We start from the raw sequence: 16,522 nt of genomic DNA, 5'->3' as shown, positions 1-16,522 counted from the left end.
TGGTTCTCTGGTCAGGTTGGAAGTCTGGGCTGTCAAATGCAATCTTTTCTTCCAGATTTATGTTTTGCTTACTGTGGTCCTAGTCCAGACAACCTGGCTACGTAACAGCAACTTTTTCTTTAAAGACTCTCCCTGTCCTTCGCCCAGAGACACGCTTGCCCAGATACATGCACACACCCGCAGACAGAGATCACGTAAAAGGGTGATACGACAAAAAGATGTGTTTCCCAAATGGAGCAAAGTTCTGTGGTTGAATAATGAAGCAGCTCTTGCCTGTTCTTTGACAGTTTGAAAATTCAAGTGAAAACTCAGCCTGATAAAAACTGACCTGTGCCTGATGTTTGTGTTGTTTTCTTTCCCGGGCAGTTACTTTCTGAGCACAGAGTCTTCTCCCCGAGGGAGGCAGCTGTACAGGTAAGCCAGGTGCGCGGACCGCCCTGAACATGCTGAGTCCTTGGTGGCCTTCTACACAGCTTCACGAGAGGACGGAAAAGTCTGAAATTTCATTCTTGACATGGCGAAACCTCACACTCTTGGTCCGGTCTTTCAGCTCTGCATGTTAGCAAGCCTGAAGGGTCGGGTGGACCTGAAGTGAAGACCACCTAGCTGCTCCTTCTTTCTTAATCTTTCTTTCTTTCTTTCTTCACCTGCTTTCACAGTCTCAAAATATATAGATATATATTTTTTAAGACTTGCTTCTCTCAACTACCCACATCAGAGGCATTTACATCTTTTCCTCAGTGGACTTTTCTTCTGCAAAGCCTCATTTTGAATTTTCAGTGCATGAATATTGTACACTGGTCATTTATTCCCAAACAAAACCATTGTGAACACTTAGAAGAGTGGGTCAAGGGGAGTGTTTCTCCCCAGCCCCCATGCCCCCATAGTGTATAAAACCTAGTAAGATTGTGACTGAAGCCAGGAATGCTCAGTGCTTAAATAAAGCAGTAGATGGGAAATGTTTTCATCTGCCCAATTTTCCCAGAGGGAAAGTGATACTCATAGAAGGTACTTAAGGTCATACCTATTTAGTACTAAAATGTTTCCTCACTTGGAAAGCTTTCACCAGGACCTCACAACAATGACTTTTATTTTTGTCTGGCAAGCAACTTATTAATTCTAGACTTTATATACACTTTCTAATTTCCATTTCACTGATCCATTTTTAAAGTGTCAAAACTGCCATGGCATATTCTCAGTAGAAATTCATCATGTTTGAAGAAGTGTCACCACTGATTCTTACCGTAGCCTAGACTTTCCTTTGAGGGTAAAAATGTATGTTTAAAGCACCCTAAACTCCAATTCACCACATACTCTTATTTATGCATAAATTGCTTTCATCTGAAGCAAATGCTTCATTTTTATCACCTCTCCCAATATGTTATTTCTGTGTTCGTTTTTTGGGTGTTTGTTTTTCTCTTAGCGTCCAGAGCCCATAGTCTCAATGACTTCCAAAGGAAGAAGAGCTATTTATTATTTAAAGAGACTGATTCTAGTTTAGAATCAGTTTAGAGTTCTTGATTAAAGTACTGGTTACTTTTTTTTTTTCTTTTTGGTGACCGGCAGCCTGTCTTGAAACATATACTCTGGTTGGTACTGGTAGTCCTGAGCCATTTTTTTTAAGGTCCTGAAACTACTTGATCAAGGTTTTATTTCTCTCATTTTATGAAATTCTTAAAGAAAAGTGACAGTGTCAGAAGACTGGACTTGGCCAATTTCAGCCAATGGAACTATCTCAACCTCTCTTTCCTTTATTAGCCTAAAATGTGATTTGAATCAAAATGACTTCTTAGATTTGGGTGCTTGTCTTCGCTTTCTAGTGACCGAGGCCGAACAGTACTAATAAATTTCCCCTTAAATAGCTTAGGAAAGGCCAGTTGGCTTGACTGTTAAGATTACGTTAGTGTTTAACCCAGAAAACTCAATCATTATCTCGTCCAGGTCATAAAAATAATCATTGGTTGACTAAATTTATGGGATGAGATACCCCTGAAGAATCACAACTGCTGCCATGGTCAGTTTAGAATTTTATCTCAAAATATGCATTTATTTCAGTAATTTCTAAATAATCTATTTAAATAATGAGAAACTACCAATAAATTTTGGGGAACTTGAATCTGAAAAAATATATGAAGGAGTAGAGGGAGAAAAGGGTTTTAAATTCCAGTTATGTCATTTAAGTAGCTGTGGACAACTGGCACGCATTCTTAGCCTCTCTAGAGATTTACACAATGCTGAATAGAATTAATGATATTGATCTATATACTTAAAAATGATTAAAATGGCAAATGCTATGGTGTGTGTGTGAAGGTATATATACACACATAGCAATTTTAAAGAGAAAATATTAGGTATGACTACCTTGTAAGTTATCGTAAAGGTGAAACTGGTTAATGTGTTTAAGTGCTTAGTTTCTATTAATTGCCTTGACCAGTGAAGGAGAATTTTGGGTTATAATGAGCTCAGAATGTTTCAAATGTGAAATTGTGAGTTTATGAACTATACTTAACATTGATCCTCAATTACTTCTGGTGCTTCTCTTGCCCATGTCAATACATCTGTTCCTATCCCTGTGTATGCAGCCTACTGCACATCAAAATGACTAGGATTCATTTACAAATGTATAGCCAAAGTCATGTTTCATTTCTAAATGAAATTAAGATACAGCTTCACCACTATTTTCATCTGTTGGAATAATTTACGATTCTTTATAAAGTGATTCTGTATAGGAAACTTAACCTTGAGTAAATATCTCATTCTAACCCTAAGCATCTTTGTAAAATAGATGATTGCTTTTCTTTTTACCTACCTCCCTGATGTCTCAACGTATGTATGATCATTAACATTATATTATCATACAAAAATAACTTTACGAAAAATTTCAGTCAAGTATTTAAGGCAAGTATTTTCAGTACATCTATTTAGTGGGAAAAATTTGACACTGATATCAAATTCTACTGTTTAATGAGCTTGGTTCTTTGTGTAGCTTCTGAAAACATGTATTGGTTCTTTCAACTAATATTTATTGATGGTGAGTTTATGCTAGTCTCTGTGGGCAAGTCCTTTTACAGCTTTATAAAGAAATATCTGTAGAGAAAAGGCAGGTTAGAATAAATTACATTGAGTCCTGTGGAAATCAGTTCCTTTATTTATAAACATACATACATACATATATTTTATATACATATAGGCATACATGATTTTAATTTTATTACAGAGAAGAAAAATGTATATGTCTTAACATTAGTAATGGAAACTGACTTTGCATTTATACAGTAAGTCATCATTTACAAGGAACTGCCATGTAAGTAATGCTGGAGCTCTTCAGTTTATATCAATATTTAAATACTGATGCCACACATTCATGTACCTGGAAAAGTACCATTTCTAATTTTTTTTCTTTCCCCAGTGCCTCTACTGAAGGACTACTGAATCGTCAATGCATTTCATGTAATTTTATGAAAGAACAATGTACATATTTTGATGCCAATTTTAGTCCTATGAATCAACATTTCTTATTACTCTGTAAAGGTAATACTTGATTTCTGATGAAATTTACTTTATTTGATCAGTATCTATTACTATCATGAGTAACTATTATTCTCTAGCTATATGAATAGAATTTAATATTCTAAATGTATGTAATGGTTAAGTTATAAATTATGAATTTACTGAGGTATGAATTGTATGAATTTCATTTAGAAAACAAAATTGGGAGTCAACATTTACTCATGATCAATAAAGGCTGTTTGAGTGTGATACTTTTAAAAAAGTGAATAAACATTTACATCAGCAAAGTCATGCTATAACAATAGAATAATTTACCTAGTCCTTAGAAAAAAAAACAGTCCTCTTATTAAAATAATGGCTTGGTTGTTAAGAGATTTAGTATCTACAGAAATTTAATTGCCTGAGTCTAGCACCCTTTAATTTTAAGAGATTACATTCACCCCAATTACTTCTAGCTGGTAAAAATACACACACACACACACACACACACACTCTTCTATATTAGCATGGTTTAATCTAGGTTATACTAATAGGAATCACTGCTCCTTAGACACTGTATCTCCCAGAATGAAATGGAAGCCCTGTATCCCTTATAATGTAATGGACTGACTGACTGCTCTTGCCCCAGTGGGTACCTGAAGCTGTCCTGTTTTAAGACACCCTGAGGAATAGATCAACCCTTGCTCTTCTTAGTTTTTTTTTCTTGATATCAAAAAAGTTCTTGTTTGATACCAGGGAAAAACCATTAGACCTCTAGATACAGTTCCTTAGAGGAGTGAAGTTTCAAGGTAACATCTTACGGTTACACTTAAATAGCATATTTGAAATATTTGATTCCAGTTAATGTTTTTTAAATTAATATATAATTAGAACCAAATTTTTATCTTATGGATATTTCTATTATGCATGTATTCTTCCTTGATTGAGTGGTAAATAGAACTTAATCTTGGATGAACTAGTGAGGGGCCACAGGGTCATGAATCAGCTTTCTGGACATCAATCAGTGACTGCTCTATAAAAGACTAGTGAAAGAGAGTAAGGAGCGTAAAACTGGGTACCATAGAATTATAGAGGGATAGGGCATTTTGGAGAAGGGGACATCTTAACAATCTTTGCAAATGGTTTCTTTCCCCGTATGTTCTTTTCTGAATAAAATGTCCATAGATAGGAATGAAATCTAGTTATCTGGTTTCTGTTTATGTTTTAACTATGAAATGCTTCATTTTGGAAAAAATAACTGTCATGTAGCCTTTCCAATAATTATCACTTAGATGTCTTTAAAATATTTATACATATTTTTATACATGTTTTTAAAATCCAGGCCCAGGTGTCCCAGTGATCAGTCTACATAGCACGGAAAATCCAGCAAGTAAGTACACAAACATGACAATGTGGGACAGTCATGGCAGGCACTGGTCTTGGGTATTACTTCTTCTGAATGTTACACTCTTATAAAACCTTTTTCAAAGGAGTTTCCAAAATGGAGAGAGATGTGTAGGTACCATCAATTTGACTTTGTTTATGTAAGAGAAACCGTAAAGCAAGTGGTTTGAGCCAAGTTACAGCTGGAATTGGATCTTACATGCCTGGAACAGGGTATCTACTATATCTAAATTGAATGAGGACTGGTTGATGAGGCTCATTTAGGTACACTTCAGCCTCCTGGCCCCTTACTGCTCTGGCCCATTTTTTTCCTTGGTCTCATATAGATTATCCCTTCGATGCTTTTTGTGTACTTTTGGGAAAAATATGAGAAGTATGTTATTTTATATTTTTACTATCCTATTTGGTCCAGATATCCAGGGCTTCCTGGTTTTATCTATTCATTTATTCTTTTATGTATTTAACTGTTCATCTATTAAGTGAGCACCTACTCTATCAAGCAATATAACCAAGGTCGGGTGGACATTGCTAGTAAAATATGGTCAGTTTATGAAATTACAGTAGAGTATGTAAGTAAATGCGTGGTTGAGGTAATCTTAAAAATGACTAGCCAGATTGCTTCCCGCCTTCCTTTCTTCCTGCGTTTCTTTGCCTTCTTTCAATTTTATTCAATCAATACTCTTAATGTTCTAATGATTTACATTAGGCTACTATGACCTAATAAATTAGGCTTATATTTATGAACTTAATCCTCAGAACACCCCCTGACATAATTAATTTCATTATCTTCTTTTAAAGATGAGGAAACTGAGTCACAGGGAGGTAAAATAACATGCTTAATTCATCCTAATAGGTAGCTGAGCCAGGAATCATATGAATAGTCTGACTCCTGAATAGGATTTGTAACTGATGAAGGCAGGTTGGAAGGGGGGGGGGGGGGGTTCCTACAGGACCAGCTAAGAGGGTCCTTGGCTTCACACAGGATAGATATCAAATGTGAGTTGGAGAAAGTGAAAACAGTTTAAGAACAGCAGAGTGTCTAGGAGACTCAGAAAGGAGAATGAGTCTCATCAGTGCTTGGGGCTAGCAGTTTATATTAGAAAAGGATCTAGGGTACATGTTCCTTTAGGAATCCAGGGTAGGGTCCAATCTAAGGTGATGAGAGGCGAGTAACAGGTGTTATTTCATGAATCATCGAAGGTAGGAGGTATTGATGCCAGTGTCAGCAGAAGTTTCTTTGAAGCTAACGTTCTGGAACATGTTTGGTATCCAGCTCTTCTTAGATGTTATTACATGCTTGGGGCCTAGGAAAAAACTCAAGAGAATGATTCACGCTCTTGCTTTCCCCTTGAAGTGGAACATAGCTTCTTTGGCTTGTTCAGAGGCAAAATATAGAAATTCGGCCTAGCAGAAAAACAGCAGAGACATAGCCTTTCCAAGATGGATTCCCTCCAGCTTCCCTACTTCGTTATCACTACCATATGATGGCAACTTATTCTATTGTGATTTTGTCTTCCACATCTGTATTATTTTTAGAGAACAGAGGAAGACCATTCATTCATATTCTTTAAATACCAACATATGGAGACTTCCTCTTTATTCTATGAAAAAAAGTGCAAATTTGTAATGGAGTTTTGTGTGGTTGGAAATAGGTGAGCACATTGTTTAGTTTCTACTTATCAGTATAAACCTTAAAGAGGTTAAATTAAATCTGTTTAGTATTAACACAATAACGATAATAAAACAGTATATTGGATAAAATAGGTTGAATTTTATAGATTAAAAATCAGTATATATAAAATGAGTTCATTATATACCTTTTTTGAGACCTGAAACAAATTAATCTCTCATAGGACCAATTTCCTTGTAGGCAAATTAGCAAATGAATTTTTTATGAAGATGAGATATATTTGCAACATAGGATGCACTGAATAAATGGGAACTATTTGTGTTATTCTGCCAAAATAATTTTTTTTAAATTTCCAATCCAATTTTAATTACCTTTATTCTATTGTTAGTTACAAGGCAATGTTGTTTCCTAGTAATTTCTGTGGCAAATAATGAAATATTTTTCTATAAATGAAATCTTTCTAATTTTCCCATTTATAAGTCAATTATGATCATCTCAGCATCAACAAAAAAAAGTGAGCAGTGGTCAGGTGCTATTCAAAAACATATTCAGTTTCAAGTAAATCTATTGGTTAATGGATCTTGGATTAATCTTTGTTACATTAATGAATGAATTTTAACACATTTGGGGGCCACATGAAATAGAATAGGGTATGAAAAGAAAATCTAAAAGAGAAAAATGAAAATATTTAACAAACATGGACACCTTTAAACCTAATAGTTATCAAAGAAATGCAGAGTAAAACACTGCCATGTAATTTGCCAAACAGCAGCATCAAAAAATTTACATTGCTAAGAAGGATATAGTAAGGCTCTCATAACTTGCAGGTAGAAATATAAATTGTTGCAATCTCTTAGAAAAAATAAGTCATAAATCCTGTATACCTATGTACCTGGTATGTTTCCTCTTAATGGTTTTTACTGAGGAAGTAATTCTAAATAGAGAAAATCTAATAGCACTACTGACAATAATAAAATAAAAGAGGGGGATTTGTAAATGAACTTTAATGGAATATTAATTAGTGCCCTGAATATCTTCCATTTGTCCCTCCAGAACCACTGGATCTCAGTTTTTTCCCCCTTTGGTTTCTGCCCAGAAAGTAATCTATACAGATGACTTAGGTTCTGTTACCATTTGGCTACCAGTTAGATTCTAGCTGAAGTGAATCCCATCGGTGACTGAAGACAGGGAGCAAAGTAGTTTTGGAGTATCTGTATTTCCAGGGCTACTTATCACTGTGGAATTACCCAAGATTGCCAGGACTCCTAGCTGAAGGTCACCATGGATCGCTCACAGACCTATTGCTGCTCACTGCCCTTGACCTGCAGGCCTAGCCACAGTCCTAAGCCCTGGATTACTAGACTGCCCCTTATGAACTTCCGCCCATTGTTCATATATTTGTAAATAGTTCTTAAACCATCAGTTTCCTACTAGGATTAAAAATAAAAATGTTTACAAAAGTTCAAAAATGTTTAAGCTATAGTTCCAAGTGATTAAGGAGTCCAAATGTTTATGCCACTCTAACAGAGCTGTTTGAAAATGCATCTAAAAATTTAAGAAAATAATACTCACAAATGTTGAAATTCCTGCATTTGGCTAGCAGCCTTCCAGGCGATTTTTGTTCTTTCTTCTTGAATATTTGCCTCATGTTCTACAATGAACAAATATTTTTTTTTCATATATTACTTTTATAATGAAAAAGAAGCTCTTCATTAAAGTGCTCAGTGAGTTCAGGTATAAATATGCAAAATTTTATTTAGCTGATATTTCAAAAGTCCTTTGTCTCATATCATTACCACTGTCTTTCTCCTTAATTTTGCGTATATGCTTGTTTCCTTTTTCTCCATCCCATCTCTTGTTCTCATCCCTCTTTATTTCTCTTCTACTTTATCTCTCCCTTTCTTCTTCCCGGTTTTGTTTTCATTTTCTTCTCTTTTCAATCCCATGCTTAAAACCGTGTCTTAACATTTCTTCCTCTTCAAACTATTTCACCAAAAAAACTGTATTATGTGTTTTGCGAATTTATCGTGAAAAAAAAAACTGCTCTTAATATTTTCAAAAATGGCTTTACTATTTCCTATATTTCTTTTCCTTAAATAGAACTTATTTCCCTGTGACCATGGATTTTTTTTCCCCATGAATAAATGAGTAGCCTTTGATTTAGAAGTAAAAGTTTCTCAACTGCCCCTAAAGTCATGTAATTAGGTTTATTTTTTACCACTGACATTTGATAATTAAGAGAAACCATGAGAAATTATTAGTATATTATACTCATATTGGTGCCTCTGGCTGTATCCATTTATTAAACTGTCAATTAGTCATTTTATTACAATAAAAACTATTGTTCATTGAAAAAATAATAAGATGATCTGTAGAGGTATAAAGGTAAAAATTTATTAAGATTTATTCAAAAAGCTGTCCTATTGTAGTGAGTAAATATCAGGTGACACTGGCTTCCTCTAAATACAAAACAAATGGTTTTATCCACAATTAAGTGCATTTTTATGATAGTTCTTAGGTTATAAATGCTGAATCTTTGATGAAAGTATACAGAGTTTAGGTATTCACATTTTAAATTTTATAACTGAATGTTTACAATAGCTTCCTTGAAAATATGCTCTTTAGATAATCTGAAACTTCTTACATTTTAGGGACAGAATAAACCTCTGAGAACATCTAATTTCCCAAATCTGTATTGTAACAACTGACACTTATTTACAAGAGATGTGGTCTGATGTGCCTGAAATCACATGTGGAACTCAGAGTACAGTGCAGGAAACAAAGTTAAATGGTTCTAATAGAATGTAATTTCTCTGATAGAAGTGGACATAATTCCAAGACAGCAAGTCAGCAGAAAGGCAAAAGAATGTGAACATACTAACATGAAGACATGAAAATATTCAAACATGCAAGATAAAGGTTGGCCCATATGGCTGGAACAAAACATTTAAGAAAAAAAGCAAAAGGATATAGGCAATAGGGGCAAGCTGAAGACAGGTCATAAAAGTCTTATGTTTTACTCTAAGGAGTTTGGATTTAACAGTAAAGTATCAACGATAAACCACTGGCAATTAAAAAATAAATTTGTATTCTGGCCATGAAGTAACAAAGTAGAAACAGCCTGTTGCCAGAAAGGAAGGGGGCGCGAAGGAAAAGAGAAAAACTGGATAAAATATATAAAAAACAATTTTCAGACATGTGACAATAGTCAAGGTAGGACTTTGATCCCTGGAAGGAGGGAGACAAGTGAGAATAATGTTGTAATTGCCCTGGCTTTCTGGCTGGAATCATTTTCTGAATCTCAGTGCAATGAAGAACAATCCAAGAAGAGTGTAATGGTATCTTAGAATGAGGACAGACATTGGAGTTCAGAAAGGTTGAAGATTTTGGAATGTTGAGAACGTGGACAAATACACTGGAGAAGAGGAGGAGGAATGGAGAAATCTTCATAGGGCTTCAGGGGATCATCTTGAGTCTACTGCAGAAAATCCCTGGCTGAGCACGTATCTGGGAAAGGCCAGAGCTTAAAAAGCGCTGGCATGTGCTAAAAGTTCCAATCAGGCAGAATACTGGAATGTGTAGGAGACAGCCCACAAGAGTCATGCTTTCATAGTAGAGCTACCCTAGCCACACAGCAGAGATCACCCAAACCTACCTTAAATAAGATATTTTTAAAAGTACTGAAGGGGCGCCTGGGTGGCTCAGTTGGTTAAGTGACTGCCTTCAGCTCAGGTCATGATCCTGGAGTCCTGGGATCGAGTTCCGCATCGGGCTTCCTGTTCAGCAGGGCGTCTGCTTCTCCCTCTGACCCTCTTCCCTCTCGTGCTCTCTCTCATTCTCTCTCTCTCAAATAAATAAATAAAAATCTTTAAAAAATAATAAAAAAAATAAAAGTACTGAAATGATTTAGCTGCCTGCAAAGAACCTGCTGGAACAAAGTCCAACAACTTCCAAAATAACAGAACAAAATCCAAAACACTGTCAATATCACAATGGTCAGAATCCAGTAAAACATTACTGGGTGTGTGAGGAAGCTAGAAAATGTGACTCATAACTGGGGAAAAAAGCTACTGTGAATAGACAGACTCAGAAATGAGATGGAACCTTGTGACAAATACAATAAACCAGCTATTGTAAATATGATTTTGAAAGTCAAGAAAAAATGAATACAGTGTGAATATAGATGGGATATTTTTTAAAGGAACTTCATGAACTTAAAATATCTAAAATTGGGATGCCCGGGTGGTGCAGTCAGTTAAGCATCTGCCTTCCACTCAGGTCATGATCCCAGCGTCCTGGGATTGAGTCCTGCACTGGGTTCCTTGCTCAGCGGGGAGTCTGCTTCTCCCTCTGCCTGCCCCTCCCCCTGCATATGCTCTCTCTCCTAACAAATAAATAAACAAATCCTTAAAAAAATATATCTGAAATAAAAACTTCACTGGAAAATACCTAAAGCAAATTAGACACTACAGAAAACAGATCAGTGAACTTGAAACATCAGCAGTAGAAACTTCCAGATATAGAAAGAAAAAGAAAGAAATGAACAGAGCCTAAGTTAATGTAGGCATATATATATATATAAAATACTTTGTTATATATATAAAATACTTTATATTATATATAGTATAATGCAGGCCATCATATATATATGTTTTTAACTAGAATCAAAAGGGGAGGCGCGTAAGAAATATTTGATGAAATAATGGCCAAATCCAAATAAGATGAAAAGTATAGAACTGCTCAACAAACCTTAAGCAAGATGTATCCCAATAGAAAAGGTGATTTAAAAACAAAACAAATTAAACCTTAAATCATCAAAAATAAAAGGACACCTATATATCCACACATTACATACATGGTAGTGAAGGCAAGAATTACTGCGAAGGTCTCATCAGGAAAAAAAAAAAAAAAAAGGAAAGGAAGAGAAAAGAAAGAAAAAAAAAAGAGCAAAATCTTTAAGATGATGATGGAAGAATTCCAGAAAAGATGGCAGAATAGGACAACCCAAAGCACAATTCATCTCAGGGATACAACTAGGTAACATTCACATCAGTATAAATAACCCAGAAAATGACAGGAAGACTAGGAGAACAAATTCCGTAACTAAAGGGACACATGGGGCTGTCTGTGGGTGGGAGGGAAGGATGCTGCTGGAATGGAGAGGGGAAAGAGATACTCTCACACAGGGGAATTTGTCTTCCCTGTGTGCACTCGCCACACACGTGGCTTTGAAAGCCAGAGGGGCTGAATTTCATGAGTTCTTAGAACCAATGGGACTCAAAACCTGAAACTATAAAAATAATTGGGCTTAGCTCTGGGAAAGCCTGGAGGGCAAGAGAAATCAGTCCCCGCCCTTAAAGAGACAGCATAACAAACAGCCCGCATAGCTGCTGCAGTTTGAAAAATGCCTGGGGCATGCAGAAGGGAGCTTGCTTCACTAATCTCATGAGTGTGATGGAAGGTCAGGGATCCTTGAGAGTTTCTTCAGAAACAAAAGAGCTGGTGGACACCATTACCTACTCCCACCTACCAGCGTAAACACAGGGCCACCTGCAGGAATCAGAGAAGCCCAGATACTCCCTCCTTGATAACACTACATGCCCTGCACCTCCCTCACCCCCTGCACTTCAGATCTGCCGTCTCCAGCCAGGTTGGCCTTCGTCTTAGTGAATGCAGGTCCCCTCCCCCACACAGTTTGTGGACCCTTGCCCTTCGCAGAGTCAACCCCTACAAAATGCTCTTAGCCAGAGCCCTTCCAAAGAGGTGCCACATGCCTAGCAATGTGCAAGCACCCCAACAGGGGCCAGCACCACTCCAAAGTGACACAGGAAGATGGGAAGATAACCACACACACCACTCCACCTGTGGCCCCAGCAGTGGGCAAGGGACAGACAGCTGGTCTGACTGCAGGCCCTGCCCACCAATAAAAGCTTCTCAGGGGGACAAAACAGGTAAAGCATCCTGCAGTTTGGTGCTACTGTTATCTCTGGCGAATGGTTGGTCTGACACAACTGAAGCCCAAGGCAGCCCCAGACTGGCCCACTAACACAAAAGAGACCAAGCACTGCCCACAACAGGCAAAGAAAGCCATTGCAGATGACTGCACTGAAGGAAAAACCAACTCAGCCACAACAGCAGGGCATACGCAACACACATAGGAATCACCCCTCAAGTGCCAGGTTCTGGTGAACTGGGGACACTGCATTACAGGACCTCTCCTTCATAAGGCAGGAGGCATAGCTGACTTTCCCAGCATACAGAAACAGACGTAAAGATTTAGACAAAATGAGAAAAGGAAGTAGGTCATAAATAAAAGGACAAAATCATAGCAAATGATCTAACTGAAATAGACACAAGTAATATGCCTGATAGAGAATTTAAAGTAATGATCATAAAGATATTTACTGGACCTGAGAAAAGAGTAGAGGACATCATTGAGAAACTTAACAAAGAAAACACAGAAAAAATACAATCAGATATGAACTCAATAAATGAAATTAAAAATACACTAGATGGAAATTAGTAGACTACAGGAAGAAGAATGGATCAGTGACCTGGAGGACAGAGTAACTGAAAGCAATCAAACTAAGCATATGAGAGAAAAAAGGTATACAAAACAAGAATAGATTTAAATCAAGTGTAACAGCATTCACATTTTTGGGATTCCAGGAGAAGAGAGAGAGAAAAGGTACAGAAAATTTATGTGAAGAAATAGCTGAAAACCTCCCATATCTAGGGAAGGAAATAGACATCCAGATCCAAGAGGCACAGAGAGCCCCCTCTCTGAACTAAATCCAAGAAGGTCCACAGCAAGACAAAAAGTAATTGAAATGGCAAAAAGTAGCAATAAAGAGAATATTAAAAGCAGTAAGAGGAAAAAAAAAAAAGCAAGAGAAAAGAAAACAATTATATAGAAAAGAAAACATATATACAAGAGAAACCCCATAAGGCTATCAGCTGATTTTTCAGCAAGAAACTTTGCAGGTCAGAGGGGAGTGAGACAGGTTATGTTCAAAATGTTGAAAGGAAAAAAAATATGCAAAAAAAAAAAAAAAAAAAAGCTCTATCCAGCAAGGCTATCATTTAGACTAGAAGGAGATATGAAGAGTTTCCCAGGAGCTAGTTCTTTGAAATGATTAACAAAATTGACAAACCTGGGGCGCCTGGGTGGCTCAGTCATTAAGCATCTGCCTTCGGCTCAGGTCATGATCCCAGGGTCCTGGGATCGAGCCCCGCATTGGGCTCCCTACTCCGCAGGAAGCCTGCTTCTCCCTCTCCCACTCCCCCTGCTTGTGTTCCCTCTCTCACTGTGTCTCTCTCTGTCAAATAAATAAAATCTTAAAAAAAAAAAAAAAACTGACAAACCTATAGCAGTACTCATCACAATCAATAAATCAGTAAGCAAATAAATTGAGAAAGTGAGAGGACTCAAAGAAAATCAGAAATGAAAGAGGAGAAATAACTACTGATACAGATAGAAAAAGGATTATAAGAGAATGCTTATATGCTAACAAATTGGACAACCTAGAAGAAACAGATAAATTCCAAGAAACATATAACCTCCCAAAACTGCATCAGGAAGAAATTGAAAATTTGAACAGACCAAAAACCAGCAATGAAATTGAATCACTAATCAAAAAACTCCTAACAAACAAAAGTCCTGGACCAGATGGCTTCACAGGTGAGTTCTACTGAACACTTAAAGAAGAATTAATACCTATTCTTCTCAAACTATTCCAAAAAACAGAAGAGGAAGGAAATCTGCCTAGCTTCATTCCATGAGGCTAGCATTACCCTGACACCAAAACTAGATAAAGACACTACGAAAAAAGAACTACAGGCCAATATCACTGATGAACATAGATGCCAAAATGCTCAACAAAATACCAGCCAACCAAATCCAATAATACATTAAAAAAATCATTCACTATGATCAAGTGGGTTTTATTGCCAGGATGCATGGGTAGAGTTCATCACAAAGCAATCAATGTGATATATCACAGAGATAAAGGATAAAAGCCATATCCTCATTTCAATAGATGCAGAAAAATCATTTGACAAAGTACAACATGATAGAAACCCTCAATAAGGTAGGTTTTAAAGAGCATATACCTGAACATAATAAAGGCCTTATATGAAAAACCCACAGCTAACATCACCCTCAATGATGGAAGACTGAGAGCAGTTTCTTTAAGATCAGGAACAAGACAGAGATATCCACTCTCACCACTTTAATTCAACATAATACTGGAAATCCTAGCTACAGGTATCAGACAAAAAGAAATGAGAAACATCCAAATTGGTAAGGAATAAGTAAAACATTCACTATTTGCAGATGACATACTATATATAGAAAACCCAATACTCCACCCAAAACTACTAGAGCTGATAAATGAATTTAAGGCTGCAGGACAGAAAGTCAATATACAGAAATCTGTTCCATTTCTATACACCAATAATAAAGCAGCAAAAAAAAATTAAACAGTCCCATTTAAAAATGTACCAAAAATTATAAAATTCATAGGAATAAAATGAACCAAGGGCGTGAAACACCTATACTCTGAAAACCAAAAAACACTGATGAAAGAAATTGAAGAGGACACAAAGAAATGGAAAGATATTCCATGCTCATGGATTGGAAGGAAAAATATTGTTAAAATGTCCATACAACCCAAAGGAATCTACAGATTTAATGAAATCTCTATCAAAATATGAACAACATTTTTTAAAGACCTAGAACAAACAATCCTAAAATTTGCATAAAATTACAAAAGACCCCAAACAGTCAAAGCAGTCTTGAAAAAGCTGGAGGTGTCACGATTACAGACCTCAAGTTGTATTACAAATCTGTAGTGATCAAAAAAATATAGTACTGGCACAAAACAGATGCATAGATCAACAGAACAGAATAGAAAGACCAGAAATAAACCCATGATTATATGGTCATCAATCAGTCTTCAACAAGAGGCAAGCTAATGCATTTGAATAAAGGCAGTCTCTTCAACAAATGGTGTTGAGAAAATGGGACAACTACATGCAAAAGAATGAAACTGGACCACTTTCTTACACCAGACCCAAAAATAACTCAAAATAAGGACCTAAATGTGAGCCATGAAATAATAAAATCCTAGAATAGAGCACAGGCAGTCATTTCTCTTACATTGGCCTTAGCAACATTTTTCTAATTATGTCTCCTGAGGCAAAGGGAACAGAGGCAAAAATGAACTATTGGAACTATATCAAAATAAAAAGCTTCTGCACAGTGAAGGAAACAAAACTAAAAGACAACCTACAGAATTGGAGAAAATATTTGCAAATGACATATCCAATAAAGGGTTAGTATCCAAAATATATAAAGATCTAACTCAGCAGCCCAAAAACAAATAACCCAATTAAAAAGTGGGCAAGACGGGGTGCCTGAGTGGCTCAGTCCGTTAGGCGTCTGCCTTCAGCTCCAGTCATGATCCCAGGATTCGGGCTCTTTGCTCCGTGGGGAGCCGCCTTCTCTCTCTCCCTCTGCCAGCCATGTCCCCGTTTGTGCTCATTCTCTATCTCTCTGTCAGATCAATCAATTCAATCTTAAAAACTGGGCAGAAGACATAAACAGACATTTCTCCAAAGAAGACATTCAGATGGCCAACAGACACATGAAAAGATGCTCAACATCACTTATTATCAGAGAAATGCAAATCAAATCAAAACCACAACGAAGTATCACTTAACTCCTGTCAGAATGGCTAAAATCAGCAACACAAGAAACAGACAGTGTTGGCAAGGGTGTGGAGAAAATGGAATCCTCGTGCACTGTTGGTGGGAATGCAAACTGTTGCAGCCACTCTGGAAAGCAGTATGGAGGTTCCTCAAGAAATTAAAATGACAACTACCATACAATCCAGGAAGCACACTACTGGATATTTCCACAAAGAATACAAAAACATTAATTTGAAAGGCTACATGCACCCCTCTGTTTATTGCAGTATTTACAATAGCCAAATTATG

At 36.6% G+C, this 16,522-nt stretch overlaps 1 protein-coding gene across 7 annotated transcripts in view; it reads left to right on the top strand.

Moving 5' to 3' along the window:
* The window catches only part of DPP10 (dipeptidyl peptidase like 10), a 1,417,029-nt gene that overhangs the window by 1,351,821 nt on the left and 48,686 nt on the right, over positions 1-16,522 (top strand). For all 7 annotated transcript variants that reach the window (XM_027590078.2, XM_027590077.2, XM_027590079.2 and 4 more), the window contains 3 exons: positions 367-414; positions 3,410-3,531; positions 4,832-4,879. In XM_027590078.2, coding sequence (XP_027445879.1) covers positions 367-414; positions 3,410-3,531; positions 4,832-4,879 — 218 coding nt within the window. The remainder of the gene's footprint in view (positions 1-366; positions 415-3,409; positions 3,532-4,831; positions 4,880-16,522) is intronic.

The sequence above is a fragment of the Zalophus californianus genome, chromosome 3 (genome assembly GCF_009762305.2).
Source record: "Zalophus californianus isolate mZalCal1 chromosome 3, mZalCal1.pri.v2, whole genome shotgun sequence".
Taxonomy (NCBI): domain Eukaryota; kingdom Metazoa; phylum Chordata; class Mammalia; order Carnivora; family Otariidae; genus Zalophus; species Zalophus californianus.
The sequence above is the reverse complement of the archived record's forward strand: the minus strand, read 5'-3'. Positions and strand labels throughout refer to the sequence as shown.